General features: G+C 42.2%; 1 protein-coding gene across 1 annotated transcript; it reads right to left on the bottom strand.

Annotated features, from left to right (window-relative positions):
- Positions 1-5,122: 5,122 nt before the first annotated feature.
- LOC310643641 (small serum protein 2-like) lies at positions 5,123-13,437 on the bottom strand. The gene is made up of 4 exons (XM_083368126.1): positions 13,354-13,437; positions 11,970-12,063; positions 11,534-11,663; positions 5,123-5,281 (listed from the first exon to the last, which is right to left on the bottom strand). Exons 1-4 carry the CDS (start codon positions 13,354-13,356, stop codon positions 5,173-5,175), a joined length of 336 nt encoding a protein of 111 aa, XP_083224252.1. The 5' UTR covers positions 13,357-13,437; the 3' UTR covers positions 5,123-5,172.
- Between the last annotated feature and the right edge of the window lie 13,240 nt (positions 13,438-26,677).

Genomic DNA, 26,677 nt, shown 5'->3' with positions numbered 1-26,677 from the left:
TTCCTACAACCAAGCATGTCATAGTAAAGATTCTTTTTGGAATAGATTTGACTCCAAGAATTTTGTCTTCCTAAAACGTGGTTTGGGGTGGGTCCTGACAGTTACAGCTTCTCTCTCCAAGTCTTGTAAATGATTTATTACAAAACCGAGATCCTTCGTGTGTCTTATTTTCAGTGAGCAAACTATAGTCTGATAGCTTTTTATTGGAATGTAGAAGCAAAGTAAATAACATCGACCCCAGGTGGGTCATGGAGAGTTTGTGCAATAAAGCTGCTCTGCTCAAACTCTTAGTCTTTACTGAGACATTTCCAGGAAGACCAAGATGGTTTCTTCTGAGGTGGTTATTGGCCCAGAGCAGTTAACAGAGTAACAGAGTTGGAAGGGGCTTTATAGACCATCAACCACCACCCAGTCAGGAGTCCCTACACCATTTCTGACCGATGGCCATCCAGTGTTTTAGCCTCTAGTCCCCTGATCATCTTTGTTGCTCTTCTCCAGACTATTTTGAGTATCTCAACCTCTTTTTTTTATTGAAAAGTTTTAAAATACAATTTTCCTTTGAAAAACCCCCCTTCCCCCTCCCTCCTCCCCTCCCTACCTCCCCCCTATCTCCCCCCCTCCCCCTCTCCCTCCTCCCTCTCCTGCCTCCCCCCCTCTACTTCCCCTCCTCCCCCCCTCCCCCCCCGTCTTCCCAGAGCAAAATACAAGGTATATATCTAAAAAGCAATCATAAACAATCATATACTATCAATTATAAACTCTAAAATCCATCACTCTCTAGCTTATATAGAGTAAACCAATCCTTAACAATACTAAATATGTATAAAGAACTAAAATAAAAGAAAACTAGCATCATTCCCATCTATGTTCTTCCACAATTCACTATTACCTAGACATATTCTCACTTACACATCACAAGCACCTATCCCTATTAACCTCTCTAGCAAATAGGCTATAATAGATAGTTCTTACACAAATTAACCCGCATTAACCCACAAAACTTTCTTCCTCTTCCTCTGTAGTAAATTGTCCATTAATTCCAAATTAAAAATTCTGTTACCATACATATCATCCCAAAACTCTTAAAAACACAACTACCACTTGACTATAAGTATATTGTGGAAGTTCCATAGATTTCTACTGGTCTTATTTTTTTATCTTTTTTGAGCGTTTTAAGGCAGCACGCGTCACCCTCTGTTCTCTAGGATCATCCAAAAGAGTTGCAGCTTGATCTCCTCCTGTACCCTTCTCGTCTATCTGTCCATCTTCATCCTCTTGATGTTCTCCTTCTCCAGATCCCTCTGCAGCTTCCAGAAGTGTTGATGGGGTTACTTCCAAGACATTATTATAAAAATCATGCGCTTGCTTCACATTACTCAAACAGTACCTTTTGCCATCATACATGAAGCTCAACCCAACTGGGATCTCCCATCTGAACCTTATATCTCTTTGCTTGAGCTCTTGCACAAGAAATATAAAGTCCTTCCTTCTCTTTAAAATCTTTGGAGGAATTTCTTTTAGAACCAAAACTTCTTGACCAGCAATCACAACTTTAGTATCATAGGCAGCTTGTATAACTTCATCTCTAATTTCCCTTTTTACAAAATAAACCACCACATCTCTAGGCAACTTTCTCTGCTTAGCAATCCACGAATTCACACGAAACACTTTGTCCATGCCTTGTTTTATTTCAGATGCTGGATGGTTCAATACCCCCTCAAAAGCCTCAGAAACCAGCTGCTTTAAATCTTCTTTAATATTCTCTTTTAGGCCTCTAATTCTAACAGCAAACTGCATCTGGTAAAATTGAGCCAGACTCTGTTCGCTATCCATTTTGTCTTTTAAATCTTCAATTTCCAATACTTTTGCTTCTAATATAGCATTCTTTTGAGTCAAGTCTTCCACTTGGTCATCCAGCACCTCCACACATTTAGCTACTTTATGCACTGAGGACAAAATGTCTACCTTAATCTCTCTAAGTTTCTGCTCCATCCTTTCTTCCATTCTCTGCTCCAATTTCTCCAATTTCTCCTCCATCTGTACAAATTTAACACCCATTGACTCCAAAATTAACTGGGTATGTTTTTCAAGATCCTTCGATGTCAATACATCAGGAGAATGCAACGCCTGCAGTAATGATTGTTGTTGCACCGGAGAATTTCCAGAATTTCTTTTTTATAGTGTAGTGATCAAAACTGGTTGCAATATTCTAGGTGTGGTCTTACTAAGGCTTTACAGAGCAGTGTTAGTACCTCAGGTGATCTTGATTGCAATGCAATACAAGCATTCCTTGAAACAGTGAAAAGAAACCCGATTGACTGGATAAGAAAGTTATCCACTTCCAGAACACAGAGAGAAATTCTGACTCAGCAGAGAAACAGAAAGAGGAAAAAAAATGTCTTTAAAGGTATTTCCCCCTGAAGTCTGAAGGGACAGCTTGAAAAAGAAAATAATCCACAGATGGAGATCAAGATAGATCTAAGGTCCTGGGAGGCTGCAGTGACGGAGGCTCTGGTATTATCTGTCTGAAACGAAGACTTTTTATAGAGTCTCAACATCTTTTTTATAGTGTGGTGACCAAAGCTGGTTGCAGTATTCTACCTGGGGTCTTACTAAGGCCTTGATGTAGGCTACATGAGAGCCAGATTGATATGGTGGTCAAGGTATCAAGCTAAAAACCAGGAGAGTGTGACCTTTCTAGCCCTGCCTTAGGCACAAAGCTGGAAGTAGCATCTTGCCAAGATAACCGCGTGGATCTCTCCAGGGAGTCACCAGGAGTCAACACTGACTCGAAGTACAAAAACTAAAAACAAGCTCATAGATGAAGAGAAGTGAATTCACCTCAGGTCCTCAATGCAGGTTTTCAGTCATGTGACATCGTGAGTTTGACATGTCTGGTCTATAAAGATTGAATGTAAAAGAAATTAAGACATGGATAAGCTAAAAATGTATTGATAAATGTAATAATGATGTTTTTACTTAGTTGATATAATAAGTGTATTAGCTTAAATACGAGATAGTAGATATTAAGGGAAAAAGAGAGGAAATGTTTGATGTTGTAACTTGAGATTTGTACTAAAGATTTTTGTATGTTATTGAACTATTCATTAACCCAGCCACCACGGTGCTTTTTAAATACTTAAATGTAAAATTGGAAAATTAATAAAATATTATGAAAAAAAAGAATTCACCGTTTCTTTTTCTCTTAATATTCACCCAATACCCTCAAGAAGACTTTCATCGTTAGTATCATATATTTCTATGCAGCTGCCATAATTCTTTAGATACAAAACAATTCCTCTTTTTTGGATCCATTTCTTTTGAGCAAATCATATCCTTCTACTAGCATATTCCAAATACTGTGTTCCATCCCACTAAGTTTCAGTACTAGCAAGTGTCATACTTGCCTCAGGTGCTAGGACTTCGACTTCTCCCCGTTTATTCCCCATACTTTGAGCATTAGTGTGTACAGCCTTCATGGCTGACCCTGCATTTGCTTGCTGCATCTCCTGTTTTTTACCTGTGGGTGCCCTTTTCCCCTCATCACTTCCTTCCTTATTATATGATTGGTTAACTTGAGTTTTATGCTTTGGGTTTAATCCTAAAAATTGGTTTCCTTCCTCCTCCAGTTTTAATTTAAAGCCCTTTGGATGAATTGAGTCAGATTTCTTTCACTCATGTTCTTCCCAGCCCTAGTAAGGTGCAGACCATCTCTTGCCAGAAATCCAGCGTGCAGATAATGTAAATCATGCTCAGGAAATCCAAGTTTATCTCGACGGCACCATCCGTTGCACCAGTGGTTTAGCTCTAGAATCCTCTGTTCCCCAATTGGGTGTTGACCTTCCATTGGAAGTACAAATGATGCCCCTAACTCTTTTGCCTTCTTGCCTAGCTCCTCATAAAGGTAAAGGTAAAGGTTCCCCCACACATGCGTGCTAGTCGTTTCCAACTCTAGGGGCTGATGCTCATCTCCATTTCAAAGCCGAAGAGCCAGCACTTGTCCAAGGACAACTCCGTGGTCATGTGGCTGGCATGACTTGATGCCAAAGGCGCACGGAACGCTGTTACCTTCCCACCGTAGTGGTCCCTATTTTTCTACTTGCATTTTTATGTGCTTTCGAACTGCTAGGTTGGCAGAAGCTGGGATAAGTAACAGGCGCTCACTCTGTTACGCGGCACTCAGGATTCGACCCGCCAAATTGCCGACCTTCTGATCGACAAGCTCAGCGTCCTAATCCACTGAGCCACCGCGTCCCTTTTTAGCTCCTCATAGTCCCTTAATATTTTTTCCAGGCTTTTGTTGTTGTTGTTGTTGTCGTGCTGTTCATCCCAACACGAGAGAAGAGAAAGGGTAATAATCAGTTGATTTGATCATTTGAATATACCTCTCTGTAACATCTCTGATCTTTGCGCCTGAACTGACCGGTAGGAACACATCTTGCCTGAATTGGATTGGTTAGACCGGGGCGGAGGGGAGTAGTGAGATACAGTTGAGGGAGGGAAGAATAGAACTTTGAGTTTTGGGCCTGCGATTTTCAGTTCTGGCTTTGCACTACTGCAATACACGTGATCTCTAATAAACTATACCTTTCTCAACAAATGGATCAAAGGATTGTTGCTATTTAGAGGTTTAAGTTGTGGCAGCGCCAACATTCTCTTAAGTTTGCACCAGTGGAGTTGTTTAGTCCCAATTATTAATCTTCTAAGTTCACCACTGCATCTCCAATACAAACCAATTCAATGAAGCCAGAATGGCAAGAGTGAAGACCACAATAGGTCAGAGAACATGAGATTCCTACCTAAGACTCAAACTAAAACTTATTCAGGCTTAGCCTGCTTAGCACCAGAGAACAGACTTCAAAAAAGGTCAAGGCGAAAAACTGGCAATGAATTCTCACTTCTAATGCTTTCAGTTCTTTCCTGCTCTTTATGGGTTTTTTGACAAGCAACATTAATGCTCAAGCAGTGTTTGTTTGCTACACAGTGCCAAACTGATGCAGGCAATATCCCCCAGCTATGCGTGCCTTATATCACAGTCCCACCTCATGTTTAACATGATAGTTATTTAATAAAAAGTAGAGGAAAGAAAAAACTTTAAGATCCTTATGTGAGAGATTTATTCAGTTTCATTGATACATAAGAGATTTATTCCAGGTTGTCCAAGTGAAGAGATCAGACATCACAGAGCTTTGATGGGTCATCAAGCCTATAGAATTCATGCTTACATGTTACTGGATTTACCACCGTTTTGCATCCTTCCTTTACAGCAATACCACCATACCTTCAAAGGGGGGGAAAGGAAAAGGAAGAAGAAGGTTATGATCAGTCAAAGTTGACTTTAATTGAGAAGGTCATCTAGGATCATCTTACACCTTAGACCTTGCACAAAACTTGAGAAACTTCCTGGGAGAAATGTTGATGCAGCCAAGGCTTTATTTGATTTTACAAACCCAATTCTTTGGAAATCCTCCTTCGCATGGAGAAATCTCAGAATTGATTTTGGATGCCCTGAAGTTTTGTTGCAAAAAGCATTGGAGACCTGCAACCAGGGCCAACAGGGTGGACAAAAGGACAATCCAACTGTTCCCCAGGCCTGAGAGGCCAGGAGAAGGGAAAGGAAGCAAGAAGCAATCCTCCTCCTTGCCAGCCTCAGTTTCTCTACTTCCTTCTGCCCCCAACAATCCTGAATCTCCACCTAATACTGCTTGCTCACCATTGGAAAGGTAAACAAGTGACTGAACTTCTCAGTGGTCTAGAAATTTAATATTGTTAGCCAGAGAAGAACAGATCACATATTGACCAAGATTAGCTATGAGGGATTATCATGAAACAGTTATCATTTATTGAAATATCTATTTCTTTATAGCATTGATATAACTGCCTCACTTATACTGAACTACAGATGGCTCCCAGGCAACAATTAAAACAGTATCATTGTACAATTAATAAAGGTAAAAAGTAAAGGTTTCCCCTGTCCAGTCAGGTCCGTCTCTAGAGAGCGGTGCTCATCTCTCTTTCTTAGCCGAGGAAGCCAGAGTTTTCTGAAAACACTTCCAAGCTCATGTGGCCAGCATGACTTTCCACCAAGGCGCACAGAACACTGTTAACTTCCCACCCAAGTGGTACCTATTTATCTGCTTGCATTTGCATGCTTTAAAACTGCTAGGTGGGTAGGAGCTGGGGCAGATAACGGGAGCTCACCCCATCTTGTGGTACTCAGGTCTCAAACCCAGGTTGTCAGCTTCCTAGCTGACAGGTATGTGTTTTTAACCGCTGAGCCATCGAGCTCTTCACAATTAATAAATAAAAAGGTAAAGGTTCCCCCGCACATGCGTGCTAGTCGTTTCCGACTCTAGGGGCCAGTGCTCATCTCCGTTTCAAAGCCGAAGAGCCAGCGCTTGTCCGAGGACGTCTCCGTGGTCATGTGGCTGGCATGACTAGACGCCAAAGGGGCATGGTACGCTGTTACCTTCCCACTGTAGTGGTGCCTATTTTTCTACTTGCATTTTTACGTGCTTTCGAACTGCTAGGTTGGCAGAAGCTGGGATGAGTAACAGGCGCTCACTCTGTTACGTGGCACTCGGGAGTCGATCCGCCAAACTGCCGACCTTCTGATCGACAAGCTCAGCGTCTTAACCCACTGAGCCACCGCGTCCATATTAATTAATAAATACATACCTACTAAATTCATTTTGGATGCCCCTGTTGATTGCAGTAAGGATAATGAGCTTCCTGAAAATCTGCAAACAGGGCCAACAGGATGGACAAAATGACAGTCCATCTGTCCGCCAATCCTGGGAGGCCAGGAGAAAGGAAAAGAAACAAGGAGAAATCCTGCTCCTTGCCAGCCTCAGTTTCTCTACTCCCTTTTGCACCCAACAATCCTGAATCTCCACCGGCTTCCAGATGGCAAGGCAACGCTGGAGGCAGCCATTTCTTGGCTGTCAGCCTCGTGGCTCCGTAGAGCTGCCGAAAACAGCGTCAATCAGCTGTTCGGCAGCTCGGAAGCCCCCACCTCGGGAGAAGAGGAGGGGGTGAGCATCCAGGTAGGGGTAGAGCTCTCCGGGGCCACCAGAACTTAGAGTTTTGGTGGCGGAAGCATTGAGCCCCCCTGAAGCCTGGGCATGCTCCGGACTGCAAGGCGCCTCTGCTCCGGGTTTTTTGGAGCACAACAGGGCGTTCGCAACCATCCCTGCTAGCAAGGAAGAGCTTTTGAGAACGAGGACACAGGCAGAGCGATGCAGGAGATTTTGGTGAAGATGATGTGTTGATCTTTAACTCAGTGGACTTTGCTGAATCTGTAAGTGAAAGTGCGTAGTTAACAATAGAGGGTGAAAATGGCAGCTATATCTTCTAAAGTTCCTGCCCTGAGGCAGCAGTGAAAACTTCATTGTCCTCTGCATCTGAATCTGTATCAGCTTTTACAGCAAAAGATTTGCAGAATCTGTTGTAAGAGACTATGGAAAAGCAAATGCAGCAATTTGTTGAGATAATGGAGAAAAAGTTGGAGGAGAAGTTTACAGAGAAATTAACAGAAATGAGAGCAGACATCACATCTGCAATGTTAAGCATGGCTAAAGGCATTGAGATTTTGGATGAAAGAGTGGGAGATCTTGCTCAAAATGATATTAGACTGGAAGCCAAAATGACAGAAACTGAAAATGTGATAGAGAAAATGGATTATGATTTGATTTCGACACAGTATTATCAGATGGAATTTGCTTTAAGGATTAGAGGTCTGAAAGAAAATCCTAAGGAAAATTTGAAGAAAATGGTTTCTGAGGCTTTGGAAGGGGTGTTGAAGCGACCAGCAGATGAAATAATGCAAGATATAGATAAAATCTTCCGTGTTAATTTGTGGATCGCAAGACAAAGGAAACTACCCAGAGATGTGGTGGTTTATTTTACAAAGATTAGAAATGAAGTTGTCCAGGCCTCCTACAATATTGATTTTGTAATTGCTGAGCAAAAAGTTCTGATTTTAAAAGAGATCCCTGCAAAGATTTTAAGGAAAAGGAAGGAATTTGCTTTTTTGACATAAGAATTGAGACGACGTGACATTAAGTTTAGATGGCAAATACCAGTGGGTATGGTGGTGACCTATGAAGGTACGAGGTATTGTTTTACCACGGAGATTCAGGCACGTGATTTCTACAGTAATGTTTTAAAAGCAGTCCCCATACCATCTTTGGAATCTACAAAGAAAAAAGGTGAGAGAGAGTCTCAACGTTCCAGAGAGAACCCGCAAGTTGCTGAAGGGTTAACGCAGACAGATGTGAAAGATACAGGAGTGGGTCAAATTTCATTATCACTGGAGAAGGCCAGAAATGGGAAGAGGCGTGTTACTTCTGGACGAATGAATCAAGCCTGAAGATTTAGTCACATAACTGTAAGAGACTATAATGTAATAAGGATTATGGGAATTGGAATTGCTAGAAGGACTAAATATTTGGGGATATATTTTTTACCCTTATAAAATAATTATGTAATATTTTGTGTTGTTTTAGTTTTAAGATGATTATGAAAAGTTAACTGGGAAGATTTGTAGTAGTGTTTATTGATATTCTGTAGGTTATGATTTGTTATTTGGATGAAAAATTTTAAGCTTTTAGTTGGATAGAAGAATAGTTTTATAAAAATGATATTAACTGTTTTCTTTGTGATTGAAGCTAACTTGTAATATTTTTATGGGTAATATTGGAATAGGTAATAGAATATAAGAATATAAGAATGATGTGATTATATAAAAAAATTTTAAGTTTGGAAAGTAATCTATGGTATTTTAAGTTGTATAACACATTAGGATAATGTGAATTTAAAGGTTAGTTGGAATGAGAAATAGTTTTAGACAATTGATATAAATTGGTTTATTTGGGATTGTTTTTATTGGGTATCAGATTGGAAGGTATTATTTTGTATTTGTATATGATATATATATGTATGTTTGGAATTTACCTATATGAGTTAAAGTTTGATAGTTTGAATAGTTTAGGATTGTTTGTGTAAGTTAGATCATGATTGTTTGTATTTTTATACCCTGTGTTTTGGTATTAGATTGGAAAGTATTATTTTGTATTTGTATAATTATTGATATGATATATATATATATATATATATATATATATATATATATATATATATATATATATATATATATATATATATATATATATATATATATATATATATATGTTTGGAGTTTTTTTATATGAGTTAAAGTTCGGTAGTTTAAATAGTTTAGGATTGTTTGTGTAAGTTAGATTATGATTGTTTGTATTTTTATACCCTGTATTTTGCTCTGGGAAGCCGGGGGGGGGGGAGGGGAAAAGGAGGGAGGGGTTGGGGAGGGTTGGGGAGGGGGAAGAGGGTGGGAGGGGAGGGGGTTGGGAGGTTTTTTTTTTCTTTTTTTGGTTTGTTAAAAGATAAAATGTATTGTAAAACTTTTTAATAAAAAAAAATCCTGAATCTCCACCTAATACTGCTTGCTCAACATTGGAAAGATAAACAAGTGACTGAACTTCTCAGTGGCCTCAGAATTTAATATCATTAGCCAAAGAACAGATCACATGGTGACCTAGAGTAACAATGGGTGATTATCATGAAATACAGTTCCCATTCACTTGAAATACTTATTTAAAATAAGTGCATAGCCACCCATCTTATACTGAACTCTGGGTGGCTCCAAACCATCAGTTAACAAAGCATTAATGTGTACCTTAAATAAACCACAAATAGTAAAAATCTGGCACTGTAATGAACTGTAAAAAAAAAGCTACCAGTATTATCTAACATACCAACTTCACATCTTAGAAGACAATCAACTTTAAATTTAAAGGCAGAAATGTGAGGCAATCGGATTATTATCCATACACAAGGAATGTCACAACCAAATATTATGACTCAAATCTCAGAACCTGCTGTGGAAATTTGGACAACAATTAATCAGAGAAGGCTTTGACACTGAGATAAGCACGGCATCAGGAGTGGGTAATGTCTAACCCAGATCTGTTTAATTTAGTGTCTGATCCACTGTAATGCCCCTTTGGCTTTGATCTCCCAAGGAAAATCTAGAGAATGCTCAACTGGATTCAAACCAACTGTGACCAGTGCCAATATTGGACATATAAATGGGGGCTGGTTGATAATCTTAACTGTGACTGTGGGAATGTCCTGCAAATTCCACACCAGCAATCCCCAACCTTTTTGGCACCAGGGACTGGTTTTGTGGAAGACAATTTTTCCATGGACCAGGCGGGGAGGATGATTTAACATATTTCCTAGCTTTCATGCATGCACAGAGGAAGCTTTGCTCGCTTGTGTGGCCCAGTTCTTAACAGGCTACAGACCGGTATCAATCCACGTCCCAGGGGTTGGGGACCCCTTATCTAGACCACATAGTGATGGAATATCTGGAGAAGGTTCTCTGGATCCCTGCATGAAATAGATCCTCTTGAGGGCGCTGCTGCCCAATGGCTAAATGACCTAAATGTCTGGCCATAAATTTAGCCATCCCAGTAACTGCTCATATATAATTTAATTTTATTCATCACTCACACTGTATGTTTTCAAAGGGGTTCACTACTCTGATGTTTTATATGCTGCTTTTGTGAGTTTTTATGCATCGATGCCGTATTCTGTTATACCATACAAAATAAATAAATAGGAGCGTGCCCAGGCTCTCTAATCTGCTTGGGAGTTGAAGTCTTTGGAGAAAGACAGACCCACAGATGATCTGGCTCTGTGTCATGTAGCCTTGGAAAATAATAAGCAGCACCTTAAATTACATCTGCAAAAAAAACTGGGACCAGGTGCAACTCATGTAACCCAGGAATAATATGGGTAAACCTAGGGGTACTCATCTCGGCACACACCACCACACTCTGGACCACTTGTAGCTTCCAGGTGATCTTCAAGGGCAGCCCCATGTAGAGTACATTGCAGTAATTGAAACATGAAGTGGCCAAGGCATGAGTGGCCATGGACAAAGCCTCCAGGGGGGCACAACTGGCACACTACTCAAAATTGTGCAATAGCTATTGAGCAAGTTGTGAGTTTACAAGGACCCCCAAATTGTCTATCAGTCTGGGGAAGTTGCACCCTGTCCAGAGTCAAAGATGACACATTACCTGGGCCTTTGGGTGGGTGGGGGAATCAAAAACCCAAACCCACTCTGTCTTATCAGGGTTGAGTCAAAGCTGATTCCTCCCCATTCCTCGTGGCCTCCAGGCACTTGGCCAGCACAGCCACAGCATCACCTGTCAAACTAAGGGTGGTTGTATATAGCTAGATATCATCAGCATACTGATACTGCCCCACATACAAATGGATGAACTTCCACAGAGGTTTCATGTAGATGGTGAAAAGAAGACGTGAAGGACTTGAGCTCTGTGGCACCCCACATTGAAAAGGTTTGACCTCTCCTGCCCCACCAATACCGACCGGAACTGTCCATGACATACAGAGAAGTACAGCAAGACAGAGTCTCCTACTCACAACCCCATGAGCTGGTCCAAAAGGTAGCATGATTTCTTACCTGTGGCAGCATGACATTCCTGTTTTGAGGCACTCGCATTCCACACAATCGGCTGTATTCCATTTGGACCCAATGGGATGCTTTTCCCCATCATGTGGATCCACGCATTTGGTTGGCCACACCTCTTTACCTAAGGAAAAAAAAAGAGTCCTGTTGAACCTGAAGCTGTGCTCAAATCTACTATTACACAAATATGACTAATCTATAGATTCTCTGCATTAGCTACAAAACATTTTATTTTACTTGTTGATCAGATCTGTAGGGACCCCTGATGAGCAAACAACTTCTGCATTAATACGGTTGGGGTTTTCCGGTCTAATTAGGAGACGGAAATCTGGGTTTTAGAGATTAAACCAGCAACATTTCTCCTGGCATTGCTAGGTGTTTGCAAGCAGTACAGTCATGATATGTTCAGATCTCTAAAGAGCTCGGTTACCATCTATAAGCTGAGGTTTAAAGAGATCATAAGAGCATGCTCCTTGGCATGTAGCCAGCATGAAAGAGAAGATGATCAGGCTGAAGAAGACTCTCTGTGAAAGGAAGAAAAGAAAAAAGTAAGTCACCAGAGAACTTAGCAGTTGCTTCAGAAACTAGCTGTTCAAAATCTTTCTAATGTCCTCTTCAATAATATAATCTTGTTCATGAATTTTGGGGAAAACCCTCTAGGTTAAGTTTCCAATCTTATGCAAGTGTGCATTCGGATCTCTGTTGAACAATAGGATCAACCTGGAAGATCTCCCTCCCCGCTTTCTGCCAGCTGTATACAATGCAGAGAACCCGAATATCTCGGACATTTGTTCATCTCCCTAGAACCGTGGTGGCGAACCTATGGCGCGCATGCCACAGGTGGCACGCAGAGCCCTCTCTGTGGGCACGCGCACCATTGCCCCAGTCCTAGGCCTTCAGCTGGGTTTTATAAAACCTTTTCGCTTTAGGCCTCCACTGCTGTGTGCAAAAAAAAAGGTTCAATCAATCAATCAATTTCAACTTCTCGTGGGGAAAAAAAAGATCTCGCAAAGTTGGAATTGATTGATTGAACTTTTTAGTCCCTCCCAGTCTGCCGTTACTACCGCAGCCACGCCCACCCAATGGGCCACGCCCACCCAATGGGCCACACCCACCCAATGGGCTATGCCCACCCGGCACCTGACGATACATAAATGGGTTTTGGGCTGCACTCGGTCTCTAAAAGTTTCACCATCATTGCCCTAGAAGTTCTCAGCGTGGAATGTCTTTCAATCCTTTCCCCCTCCAGAGGCAAAACTCTCCATTGATATTGTTGGAACTGACCCCACTGCAATGGAAGGAGACATGCCTTGCCCCCCACATCAGTTTCTGCTCCTTTTTCATGCTTTCTCCCACCTGGAATGCTTTGGGGGGGGAGGGGGAGGAGAAAGGGACAACGCTGGATCTGTATTACTGAGTTGCTCTGTCCTCCGTACCAAAGCATTTGTTTCTGCCTCTGTGTATCTATCATTAATCCAACTAAACAGCTATGAAATAAACTCTGCCCAAAAATTACACTAGCAACATCTGGATTTTACACTCCTTCCAATTAATGAATAGTTCTTTTTGTCCTGTATCCCTTCTGGGCTTTGAAAGAAGCACACTATAGCATTTGACCTTCATTTCTTTCTGTATTTCTGTCTTGATCGTATCTAAGTAATCTACATTTCTCCCCTTATTATAACCACAGCTACGACTCTGGGTTCAGCTGCAGGAGAGTGACTGTCCCAAAGGGGCCGCCTCATTCCTCCAGCCCTTCTCTTCTTGTGTCATCTTAGCTCTGGATGTGAATAAAGAAAAACCATTTTACTTACCATCTCAGCTTTGGGGAAGACCCAGGAAACTCTTGGAAGGGAGGAAGGCCAAGAAGCAGCAGCTCTCTCTGAAGTCACCAAGGAATCTGCTCCTCCAATTTATACGAAAACCAAGACCACCCCTTGTGCAATTTTTTTTAAAAGAAATTCTGACTGAAAGTTTTGTCAGAGTAGTCACTGCCAGAGGGAAAATATTTATTTTATGACTGGTTTGCGTTTGTTTTGTAGATGTGATAAAAGGAAAGTATTTTGTCAGCTTTAGAACAACATGGTAAAAAAAAATGAAATGAAATGATGGCCAGCAGGATGTGTAAATTTCAAGTAGCCGGATTTGCAGCTTCCTCCTCAGCTTCCTCTAAGACACCCCCTGCCCTTGTCGAGTACAGGTAGTCCTTGACTTACGACCACTATCGAGCCCAAAATTTCTGTTGCTAAGTGAGACTTTGCTTAAGTGAGTTTTGTCCCATTTTACGACATTTACCACAGTTGTTAAGTGAATCACTGCATTTGTCAAGTTAGTTACACGGTTGTTAATTGAATCTGGCTTCTCCCTTGACTTTGCTTGTCACAAAAGGGGATCCCCTGACCCTGGGACATGGCAACCGTCATGAGCCAGTTGCCAAACGTCCAGATTATGATCACGAGGAGTTGTAATGGTCATAAGTATGAAAAAGTGTCATGTCACTTTTTTCAGTGTCATTGTAATTTTCAACGGTCATTAAATGAACTGTTGTAAGTCTAGATCAGGGGTAGGCAACCTCGGCTCTTTTATGAACCATGGACTTCAACTCCCAGAATTCCTGAGCCAGCATGGCTCAGCTTGGAAACCTCTCCCTTTCCCCTCAGTGTGGCTGGCTCAGGAATTCTAGGAGCTGAAGTCCATGATTCATAAAGCGGCCTAGGCCTAAGCAAGGGGCAGGCAACCTTGGCTCTTTTATGACTCGTGGACTTCAACTCCCAGAATTCCTGAGCCAGCATGGCTCAGCTTGGAAACCTCTCCCTTTCCCCTCAGCATGGCTGGCTCAGGAATTCTGGGAGTTGAAGTCCACAAGTCATAAAAGAGCCAAGGTTGCCTACCCCTGGTCTAGAACGATCTGTATACAGGATTGTAACCCACCCGGTTATTGACTATCCCACTCTGGAGAGTGGAACTTACTCTCACTCTTTCCCAGGGACTCCCAAGCCAGAATCAGGCCTTTTAGATTGTTAGGAATGTCCTCCCTTTATATGGCTTTCGTGGGTGCAGGCTCTTCGTGGGTTACAATCTTGGGTGTTTTTGGTCCTGCCCACTCGCTCTCTGGCTTTGCTCAAGGGGAGCATTGTACTCTCCCATGGATCTCCTGCAGGAGATCTTTCTGGTGAAGGTGCACAGAGCTGCTTTGCTCCAACTCTTCGTCCTTCTTGAAACAAGATTTCCACTTTCCAGGAGTACCAACAGTCCAGAGCAGTAAAAAAAAACCAACCCATAATTATCTGTTTCCTTCTTTACTTCAAACCCAAGAGAGCTTTACTGTAAGGTAAGGCTTGGGAACGTTCTTTGTTACTTTTATTTACAGTATGTGTCAACGTTGTAAGATTGGATGTTCCCGCTCTGACAATTGAAGGAAATTGCAGCCATTTTCACTTTGCTTTTAACATGCTTTTTTCTTCTGTTTAGAAATCAGGTGTAGAAGGGGGTTGGGGGTTGGGGGTGAATGCTTGAGCTCAGCTAGCCAAGGACACAAATGGATAACGTTTTGGCGGCTGAGGAGCTGGGGAGAAAGCCTGGGTTTCAGGCTAATTGGAGAAGGTGATTAATGACTGCTTCATGGGGGTGGGAATTGCACTCTGTATCTGGGAGAAGGGAATCTAGTTTCGGGTTCAACTATGTGGTGCCGATACTTGGTTTCCTGAATAAAATGTTCTTTAAGGAAGAATTTTTGCCCTGAAGTTCTTTTGATGGGTTTCATCTATTCTATCGGAACCATGACAGTATGATTTATAGATCCTTTCCCTAGAATTCAGGGGTAGGCAACCTTGGCTCTTTTATGACTCGTGGACTTCAACTCCCAGAATTCCATAGCTGGCTCAGGAATTCTGGGAGCTGAAGTCCACGAGTCATAAAAGAGCCAAGGTTGCCTACCCCTGCCCTAGATGTTGGAATGATGCATTCTCTCTGAAATGTTGTTCAAGCTAACATCTCAACCTCTGGAATTATCTGTCTGAAATGAAGACTTCTTGTCTTTTCAGTTTGAAACATTTCACTGCTTATCCAAATAGTTTCTATCTGCTTATTTCTATCTTTTAACTACTTGGGGATAAGCAACAAACTGTTTTAAAGAGAAAAGAAAAAAAGAAGTCTGGTTGCCATGATTCAATTTTCAGACAACTCTACCTGGATGACTGAAAACCTGCATTGAGGACCTGAGGTGAATTCACTTCTCCATCTATGAGCTTGTTTTTAGTTTTTGTACTTCGAGTCAGTGTTGACTCCTGGTGACTCCCTGGAGAGATCCACGCGGTTATCTTGGCAAGATGCTACTTCCAGCTTTGTGCCTAAGGCAGGGCTAGAAAGGTCACACTCTCCTGGTTTTTAGCTTGATACCTTGACCACCATATCAATCTGGCTCTCATGTAGCCTACATCAAGGCCTTAGTAAGACCCCAGGTAGAATACTGCAACCAGCTTTGGTCACCACACTATAAAAAAGATATTGAGACTCTATAAAAAGTCTTCGTTTCAGACAGATAATACCAGAGCCTCCGTCACTGCAGCCTCCCAGGACCTTAGATCTATCTTGATCTCCATCTGTGGATTATTTTCTTTTTCAAGCTGTCCCTTCAGACTTCAGGGGGAAATACCTTTAAAGACATTTTTTTCCTCTTTCTGTTTCTCTGCTGAGTCAGAATTTCTCTCTGTGTTCTGGAAGCGGATAACTTTCTTATCCAGTCAATCGGGTTTCTTTTCACTGTTTCAAGGAATGCTTGTATTGCATTGCAATCAAGATCACCTGAGGTACTAACACAGCTCTGTAAAGCCTTAGTAAGACCACAGCTAGAATATTGCAACCAGTTTTGATCACTACACTATAAAAAAGAGGTTGAGATACTCAAAATAGTCTGGAGAAGAGCAACAAAGATGATCAGGGGACTAGAGGCTAAAACACTGGATGGCCATCGGTCAGAAATGGTGTAGGGACTCCTGATTGGGCGGTGGTTGATGGTCTACAAAGCCCCTTCCAACTCTGTTACTCTGTTAACTGCTCTGGGCCAATAACCACCTCAGAAGAAACCATCTTGGTCTTCCTGGAAATGTCTCAGTAAAGACTAAGAGTTTGAGCAGAGCAGCTTTATTGCACAAACTCTCCATGACCCACCTGGGGTCGATGTTATTTACTTTGCTTCTACACTCCAATAAAAAGCTATCAGACTACAGTTTGCTCACTGAAAATAAGACACACGAAGGATCTCGGTTTTGTAATAAACCATTTACAAGACTTTAATTAACCAAATGGAGAGAGAAGCTGTAACCTTATTTTAAAGGATGGGTCAATTGCATGCCTACTCTCATAAGGAAACAAAACCTGAAACGCCAGCCCGTACAACATTGAAGAGTGAATTTACTGGAAATGCCAGTTTGAACAACATTTAGGACAGAATGAGCCATTCCAATATTGGGGGAAAGGAAGTGCAAATCGTAACGTAACAAAACAGAGAAGAGCTCCAAACATTATTTTACTGGTAAAGTTCTCTTGTGTTTGAGATAAAGCACAGGAAATCAACTTAACTCTTAAGGATGCATTGAATGTTTCAGATTTGCAATCCAGGTTGCTTTAGGTATAGGAAGGGTGTGAAGTAAAGATTGAAAACCATCATTGTTATGTGATTCAAATGCAGAGTTACTCATGGAAGACTCTCCAGAAAAAAAAAGGACTCTGCACATTGTGCAGAGAACCAGGGGGAAAAGCTGGAGAAGACAGACAAACAGGCTATTTAAGCTTATGACACAAAAGAACCTGCCATAGGATTGGAGACTTTAGCCAAAGGCTTCAGGAATAAAGCCATGCATCTAGCCATGCATCTAGTATTCCTACTGTTTACAAGCAACAGAGATCGGATGCACATTTCTTGAGAATAAACAACTGTCTTATATTCTACAAGTAATTTACAGCAACATTTGTGGTCAATACAAAGAACTGCATGAGAAGGAAGCAGAGAATTATGGAAGCTTCTTTCTGCTCTGGGCCATCAACTATCTTGGTGCACTGGTGGCGCAGTGGTTAGAATGCAATATTGCAGGCTCACTCTGTCCACTGCCAGGAGTTCAATCCTGGCTGAAGGTTGACTCAGCCTTTCATACTTCTGAGGCTGATAAAATAACGACCCAAACTGTTGGGGGCCATATGCTGACATTGTAAACTGCTCAGAGAATGCTGTAAAGCACTATGGAGTGCTATATAAATCTCTCTGCTATTGGTATTGCCATTGGTGTACTGATATTCCTGGAAAGTGGGAATCATGTCTCATCAAAGAGTTGGAGCAAAGCACTCTTTGAACCTTCAACAGAAAGGTCTCCTGCAGAAGATCCATGGGAGAATATGCAGTTCTTCTTGAGCAGAGCCAGACAGCAAGTGGGAAAGACTAGTGCAGGACAAAAACATGTGAACATGTGAGAGAAAAAGCCTACAGGGGAAAAAAGCCTACTCTGTCAAATTCCTTACTGAAGATTTGAATGGACAGACAAAAAAAGCATGTGTGAAACACAGTATAAAGAGAGGACCTAAGGACATTCTTAAAGCTGTAAAATGTCTGGTTCTAGTTTGGGAATTCCTGAAAAGAAGGAGAGTAAGTCCCACATCTTTGAGGAGGACAGCCAACTGCCAGGTGGTCTGCAATCCTTAAAATGGCAGGGGCTATCTTGGGAGGAGGATGCACATCTAACTATTTTTGCTTCTCACATTCTGCTGGAGGCTTTCAATCGCTCCATGATTTGGTCTTTTCCTTGTCATGTTGTTCTGAAGCTGATGAAATATTTCCCCTTGATTGTATCTATAAAACAGGGACCATGAAGTATGAAGCATGTCTTCTTCCGCTTGGCAGGGACTATTTCAGCACATACGCAGAATATGGTTAATAAGTGCATGGGAGTACCTTTTTTACTTTGCTTTTTTGTACGTCTGTATAAATCTGAGGAGCAAATTCCTTGCTGACCTCAGAGACAACTGTTACTCCTTGTCATTCCTCCTACTGAGAGTTTCCTTGATTTTTCCCCAAATCCAAGATGGTAAGCAAAATTGTTTTCCTCTCCTTTGCAGGAAGAGCTTGATCTGTCTTAAGAAGAGAATGTCTGGAGGAACAAGAACAATAATAGGAGGTGGCTTTCTGGACATAGTGTGGATGAAATAAAGCCGGAAAGATAAATACATGAAGAAATATTAATGGAGGATCAAATACCATCTGATGCTCCTTTGGAACCTCAAAAGAGAGAGAGAGTAGAAAAAGAATGATTTGCAAAACTAATTAATCACATTTTGGGGTATTTGGGATGAGTGTAAAATCCAGGCATTGCTGACGTAATTTTTGGGCAAGGACTCAAACAGATTTTATTTGCTAGATATTTAGCAGAATTAACAATAGATACACAAATGGACAAACATCATTTTTGTTCTATTGTCCTATTTTGGAGGGAGGGAGGGAGGGAGGGAGGGAGGGAGGGAGGGAAGGAAGGAAGGAAGGAAGGAAGGAAGGAAGGAAGGAAGGAAGGAAGGAAGGAAGGAAGGAAGGAAGGAAGGAAGGATTAAAATTATTTGTATTATATACGGCTTCACAAATTTCCCACTAGAGCATTCAGGAGAAAAGACTCAATTGCTTTAATTATTTCCATGTTGTTGTTTGAAATTTTGCTTTCCACATGGAGTAGTTGCTACGTAGAAGTTAAAGAAACAGGGTAAAAGAGAGAGAAAAGGAAGAAAGCAGAGGAAATAGCCTTTGAGCAAATGAATTTTGTGACTGGACGTGCTTTCTCTGGTCACTTACTGTATTTTTTCTTCTGCTGCTTTCTTAGAGAGTTTTCCTCATCTTGATTGTCTTCTTTTTCATGCTGGCTACGTGTCAAGGATACCAGAAAATATTCCTCTGTAGCCTTCCTTTCCTCCTCATGCCACGAACGGATGGCTGGAAACACACTCGGGAGTGTTTTCAATCCTCCTGGATTTCTCTCCGACTAGCTTCCACCTGCTGCTTCTCAGGCTGCCCTCAAGTCCTGTGGAGAGTAAAGCAAAGCTCTCTTCACTGTAGCAGCCTTGAAAGTCTTCTCAATAACAGAGTTGGGTGGGACCTCGGGGATCTTCCAGTCCAACCGCCTGCTCAAGCAGCAGACCCTATACCAGGGGTAGGCAACCTTGGCTCTTTTACGACTGGTGGACTTCAACTCCCAGAATTCCTGAGCCAGCCATGCTGAGGGGAAAGGGAGAGGTTTCCAAGCTGAGCCATGCGGGCTCAGGATTTCTGGGAGCTGAAGTCCACCAGTCATAAAAGAGCCATGGTTGCCTACCCCGCTACACCATTTCAGACAAATGGTTGCCCAATCCACAGGTTTAATTGGTGTCTTTTTCCTTACATAAACCAGAGGGTCCTATTGAAGAGAAAATCCAAGCCACGAAGTATAATTTATTGTATGGAAAAGATGCTTGATGGGATGCATTGCTACCAGAGGTAGGAAACTCTTCCGGGCAGCAGTTGAATATATGACTTTGTACATGATTTCTGTTCAGTTTAAGCCAGAAATGTTCAATGAGATATTTTTTATATTTATTAAATTTATTGTCGAGCGACTTTGGGTAGCTTGAGACAGCAGATATTCATGCACACGTATGAAGTTTAAAATAAAGGTGCTAAATAGTGGGTTCTTTGACGCAGGAATGAAGACGCGAGCAGAGTACAGGTAACTCTGTGACTGTACTGAGGGAAATGGATGCAACCAGCCGCAATATATAGTCTAGCCCCTAGGTGGCAGCCAACAGGTTTGAATCAACCATTGCCGCCTGGGGATAGCCAATTGCAGCACAGGTGACTGGTAATCTGGGTTGCTGAAGAGCCGTTAGCTGCTCCAGCAACCCACGTGGTATTCCCTCAAAAAGCCCAGTACATAACAAAAGGTATCCCATGTCCAGTCATGTCCATTTCTTAGCTGAGGGAGTCCACATTTTCCAAAGACTCTTCTGTGGTCATGTGGCCATCAGGACTATACGCCGAGGTGCATGGAACACTGAAGTGGTACCTATGTATTTACTCGCATTAGCTTGCTTTTGAACCGCTAGGTGGGCAGGAGCTGGGGCAGGTAACATGAGCTCACCTGTCCTGTGGCGTTTGGGTCTTGAACCCAGTCTGTCAGCTTTCCAGCTGATAAGCTCAGAATCTTTAACAGCACACATGTACATATACCGAAAACGTCGGCCTAAGTATTTTAGTGAACGGGAACCCTGTCTCGTTATAATCCCCCATAGCTACTCTAGGGCAATATGTCATCTGTTCCTCTCTGGCTAATGATATTAAAGTTCCAGGCTATTGAGAAGTTCAGCCCTTGTTTACCTTTCCAATGTTGAGCAAGCACTATTATGTGGAGGCAGTTGTTGGATATAAGACTTTGCACAGGATTTCTCTTACATTAAGCCAGAAATGTTTAGTGAGATTTGTTTATTAAATTTATATGTCAGCCATTTCACTGGCGAGTGACCCTCGGTGGCTCGAGATAGCAGATATTCATGTGCACAATATGCATACCCAGAAACCTCCTGCCTACGTAATGGGAACTGTATTTCATGATAATCCACCATAGCTAATCTAGGGCAACATGTGATCTATTTCTCCCCGGCTAATGATATTAAATTTCCAGGCCATTGAGAAGTTCCGCCTCTTGTTTACCTTTCCAAGGTTGAGCAAGCAGTATTATACGTCATGAAGAGGCAGGATTGTTAGGTGCAAAAAGGAATGGAGAAACTGAGGCTGGCAAAGAGCAGGACTTCTCTCTTTCCTTCCTTCCTCCTGGGCGCTCAGGACTGGGGGACAACTGGGCTCTCCTTTCGTCTCTCCTGCTGGGCTTGGTTGCAGGTCTCCGAGAAACTCACAATGCTTGTTGCAATCAGACACAGCGGCATCCAAAGTGAATTTTCCTGGATGTCTCAGCTTTGAGATTTTCCCATGCCAAGGACTGACCTTAGCGTTTTCTTCTTCTTCTTTTCTATTTCTTTAAGATTCGGTAGAGGTTCAGATGCACCTCTAAGATGCGAGATAATGGTACATCTGCCGTCATCAATGTGCTGTCTTTCTGGGCATCTGTTCTGATCTGCTCACACAGGGGAACCTGATTAAATCTCTTACATATGAAGGACTGAATAAATCTTTCAAATAAGCATCTTAGTTCTTTTTCTTGTCTCTCCTTGATTAACAACCTGATATTGGTTTTTAATGTCATGGAAATGGTGGAAGTGGAGATGACACAACAACGTTCTTCAACCCATATTTATTCATATGGAACAACATAAAATGCATCTGTAGATTGGAACAACAGATATACTTGAGGACCAGAAAGTTTGGTCCATTAATTTGTTCAAATTATGAAATATATCTTTGCATGGAAAACGAGGGAGTGGGTGGGTGATAAGAAGCCTCCAATATTCATTTCATGTACAGAAGAGAATACAAGTTAATTGTGCTGAAAACAACTCTATGGTCACCGACTATGATCAACCAAATAAAGTTGATGAACAGAATAGCACAATTACGAAAATTATGATAAGACAGCCAGCAGTTTAATCAGTCATCGCCATCTTGACATGTACATCCTGGGAGTCCCAAAGTGATGGGTGCAAGGTTACAAATATGCTGCAGACTTTGGCCCCATAGATACACACACAAATACACAGAGGCAGACAGACAGACACACAGAGAGAGAGACACACAGAGACACTCATGATGCACAGGTTCTAGGAAAAGAAGCAGGCAGCCCAGCAAGATCTCCTACTCTGCCCAGAGTTTACACTAAAAGCAACATTTACGGTAATCAGTGGAACACGATTACTATGAAACTGAATGAAGGCAAATATATGTGTCCCAGGATAATGTTACAGGATTCAGTCTGGGTTGGACTTTTCAATACATTTGAACCAGCAGCACTGAAGTCAAAGCACAGACACATGCTAAAATGTACACTAGTTTGTACTTCCATGCATAATTTTTTTATAGAAATTATAGATAGGAAACGGGAGGGTTCCTTTCCTCCTCCAGGCAGGGAATGGAACGCAATGACCAAAATAGTCTTTCTCAGTCTGCTGTCAAGATATAACAAATGCTGAAATTTCCCCCCCAATATGAGTAGAGGACAAAAATATCCCTTTTCACACCTTTAGCCATAGGATTCATTTCCTAAACCCTTATATTTCTACAGGTGTTGCTTGCTTTGTGCTTGGTAATCAGAATGGTGCAGAATTCTCTAAAGATATAGAAACAAGTACATTTTTTCTAATGGCCAAGTCCTCGCTCCAGAAAAGATAGAATCACAGAGCAGGAAGGGGCCTTGGATGCCTTCTAGTCCAACCCTCCTATCATGGCAGGAATTGTGTGAGTTCGCTTTTTTAAAAGGCTCTTTGCCATTTAAGATGAACCTTGTGCGACACAGAGTTTCCGTCTTTCATTCTGTCCTTGCAAGGAAGTGTAGCCATCTCATGAAATCCCCATTTCTGTCAGACACCTGAGTCTGTCGAAACAACCAGGTCTTTGAGGGACTTTCAAAAGGACATCAAGGATGGAGCCAGTCTCTTGTCAAGGAAGGGAAGATATTCCACAGGGAGGGGGGGAGAAGAAAAAGCCTTTATCCAGGGTCCCTCCAGGTGAAACTCCTTACCAAACAGGACACACAAATCTCACATGCTCCTTTCAGCTGTTCTGGATGCTGTCGAGACTGATTCGCATGTTCACCTATATTCTGCTTTGCTCACAGCCTGACAAAGGAAAGCGGGGAGGGGGGATGGAAAGCAAGTGTTCTGTACCAGCCCGCTACCGGCCCTGCAGCAAAAGCAGGGACAACCCCTTTACAAACGGCAAGAGGCTGGAATAAAGCCTGCCAAATTTATTCACATAAAACAGAGCAAGACAAGACACCAACCATAAAACACGAGCTAAGAAGCAGGAACTATCCAAACGGTTGCCTTCAGCAAACCAGCCCTCCCACGCATTCCCCTTAAATACAGTTCAGGGCGTGGCCTCACTCTGCCTCCTTCCGAGGTGCCCCATTGCCTTCCTCTGTTTACTCTGTTTCACCGCCCTGAGTCCCTAGGGAGAAGGGCGGTATAAAAATTTAATAAAACTAAATTTAATAAAAACTAAATTTAATAAAACTAAAAAACTAAAACTAAACTCCTGACTGACTGCCTCCTGCGTCGGGCGTCATTGAACAGGGCCAGCTGTGGGTCATCTTCATCCACGCTGTCAGGCTCACACAGCTGGGTCTGCATTGTGACCAGATGAGAGGGGCCTGGCTGGGGGCTCTCATAGAGCTGTCCAATCCCCTCAGCAAGCTCTTCAACACCCCCCTCCTCCTCCTCTGAGTCGTCCGACCCAACTGCCGAACCCACAGGCTGACCCTGAATCACAACAGCAAGGGTGGGGAGGCAGTTGCATCTGAGCATCGTCTGTTCCCTTGAGAGAGTGCCCAACTCAAGGACACATCGGGCAGGTGGACTAGCGTGGCTCACGGGTTTCCCGTAACGAAATGAACAGAAGTGATGTAATGGATTGTGGGTGGCCCACAGGGAAAGGGGGGAATCAACTCTGCTAGCTTTTGCGCGGGAAACCCAGAGCTGGTTTTGCTTCGTCTGTGCCAATATGCTTTATTCAGTAAAGTTTATACTCTTGGTAAAATAATGTCCCAGGAGTATCTTTTTCTGGATCTGCCAACTGGACAGTTGACAGATGTAAAGGGATCCCACTGGCTGAAAGACTCTGTCCCTGTGATTCTCGAGAGGTGGAAACCTCTGGACACGCCCTTCTCCACTGTTCTTTTCACAGAGGCATTCGAACAAAATGTATTTTCCCGATAATTAGTAAGTATCCTGGCTGTTCTCATACTATTTATCTTCAGTGGTTGCTTAAAGATGTGCGGACCACAGTCACAGTGCAGGTAGCTAGATCCTGTACAGCCACACTAGAATTCACTGGAAGATGATGAATAATCCATTATAAACATGTTATAAAATAAATGCACAAAATCTTATGCAGTTATCACCCTGTTGCATTTTAGAAGCTAATAACTATAAGCTTTCACAATTTAAGGATGAATATGACATTATAGCTTAGGCTGTGCTCTTGTTTATGTGCAATTGATAGGAAGGTATATACCAAATTATGATTTCAAAAATAGATTTTATTTGTCATTTGTCATTATCTTATTCTAGAATTTTTAATTAGATGTGCTGCTGTGGTACCCCCCTCAGCCAGAGGAGACCCCAGAAGTGAACTGACCCTGGGATGAGCTGAAGGCAGTCCCTCCTCTCCCTCCACGAGGCATACAGCATTGCCTCCACAGAGGAAACACCCCTGGAGGTGAAAGAGAGCAACCTATGAGTAAGGTCTCAGTTGGAGGGACCTCTGAGCTCCTCAAAGACGGTAATCTGATGAGCGGGAGAGGACCTGGCCGCTCAGCTTGCCCAGCTGTGATAAGTATCTTAGGCCATTCACTCTGCTTCCTCCTCATGTTCCTATTGTAGCCTTACTCAAGAGTAGAGCTTGCAGAAGGGCTCCATGGAGGTTGGGGAGAAGCCCAATACCCTGCCCCCATCTCCTTCGCCCCTTCAGTTCAGAAGATTCAGTCAGAAGAGAAGATGGGCCTCTGCTTTCAAAGAAGCCTCATTGAGATGTCACTAGGGGAGTTTGCTATTCTCTTCTCACGACACCTTCTTCTCTCCCTCCCTTTTCCATTCCCACATTAAGAGTAAATCACTGTTAGCCTCACCTGGAAGTACAGAGGAGGCTGAAACAAAGGGGAGGGTGGCAAGGAAGGTGGCGAGTGTGAGCAAGAACCACACTTACTCAGACTCATTCCCTGATCGAATACTTGAACAAAACTTCACGTTTGGAGGAGGCTGATTGCTACTCAGTGTCACCAGATATCTGATAAAAAGAGAAATACAGGTAGTCCTCGAGGTACAAACCTAATGGAGCCTGCCCATTAGGTTCATAAGTAAAAAAAAATCAGCAAATGAATCAGACTCAATTTTACAAATTTTTAAAATGAAATTCATTAATTAAATCAAATTGATCGTTACATTAACAAAGACCTGAGTTAATATTTCCTCCGCTTTATTAATTGATATCTGCCTGAACTGAGAGGCCTTCCCTATTGTCTGCCACCCATCAGCTGTTTCCTTCTGCTCAGGCGTGCAAGCAGGCTGCCTAACTCTCCCTTTTGCAAAAAATTTTTGCAATGGCCACTAATTAGTTTAAGAGTCTCCAGCCAGGCACTCAGAAGGAGATGTGTGAGGGGTTTACAGAACTCTCGGCTCGCAACAGTAACAGAGATGGAAGGCACCTTGAGATCATTTAGTCTATCCCACTGCTGTCATAAAGAGAGTATTTCTGATAAATGCCTATCCAGTCTTTTCTTAAAAGCTTTCAGTAATGAGGCACCAGCAACTACTGGAGGCAATTTAAATTTAAAACCTACAAACTACATTAATATATGCTAATCTCCAAAATAAAAGCAAGGAAACACAACGTTACAGAATGCTTAGGGAGTACATAAAAAGAAGAGCAGTTTTCAAAGTGCATGCAAACAATTTGCAAGCACTATAGAGTAATAATCTGATAATAATAATAATAATAAAATACTTAGAGAAGCAATTCTAGTCCTGAAGCCCAGGAAGCAGCAGATTTCTACCAGCACCAAACCCCCCCCCCCCAAATTTATTTATTTTATTTATTTATTTATTTGGTTTATATACCGCCCTATTCCCAAAGGACTCAGGGCGGTTTACAAGGCAAAATTTAAAAACAATCCAATATAAAATTAAAATTAAATTAAATTAAGTCTAGCCCAGGGGTCGGCAACCTTGGCTCTTTTATGACTCGCGGACTTCAACTCCCAGAATTCCTGAGCCAGCTATGCTGGCTCAGGAATTCTGGGAGTTGAAGTCCGCGAGTCATAAAAGAGCCAAGGTTGCCCACCCCTGGTCTAGCCGCAAAAATTAATTCACAATTTAAAAACATTAAACCCCTCAGTCCAGACCAGATAGCTCAAAGAGCCAGGTTTTTAGGTCCCGGCGAAATGAACGAAGGTCGGTGCCTATTTGCCC

Source organism: Vipera ursinii, assembly GCF_947247035.1.
Source record: "Vipera ursinii genome assembly, chromosome: 8".
NCBI classification, from domain to species: domain Eukaryota; kingdom Metazoa; phylum Chordata; class Lepidosauria; order Squamata; family Viperidae; genus Vipera; species Vipera ursinii.
This window is presented reverse-complemented; position numbering and strand designations above follow the sequence as displayed.

Excerpts from the sequence above, each read along its gene's own strand:
- LOC310643641 (XM_083368126.1), bottom strand. Across the intron at positions 11,664-11,969 it reads TAAACCTCAGCTTATAGATG|GTAAAGAGGTGTGGCCAACC; the intron begins GTAACCGAGCTC and ends TTTTTTCCTTAG. Across the intron at positions 5,282-11,533 it reads GGAATGTCATGCTGCCACAG|GTATGGTGGTATTGCTGTAA; the intron begins GTAAGAAATCAT and ends CCCCCTTTGAAG.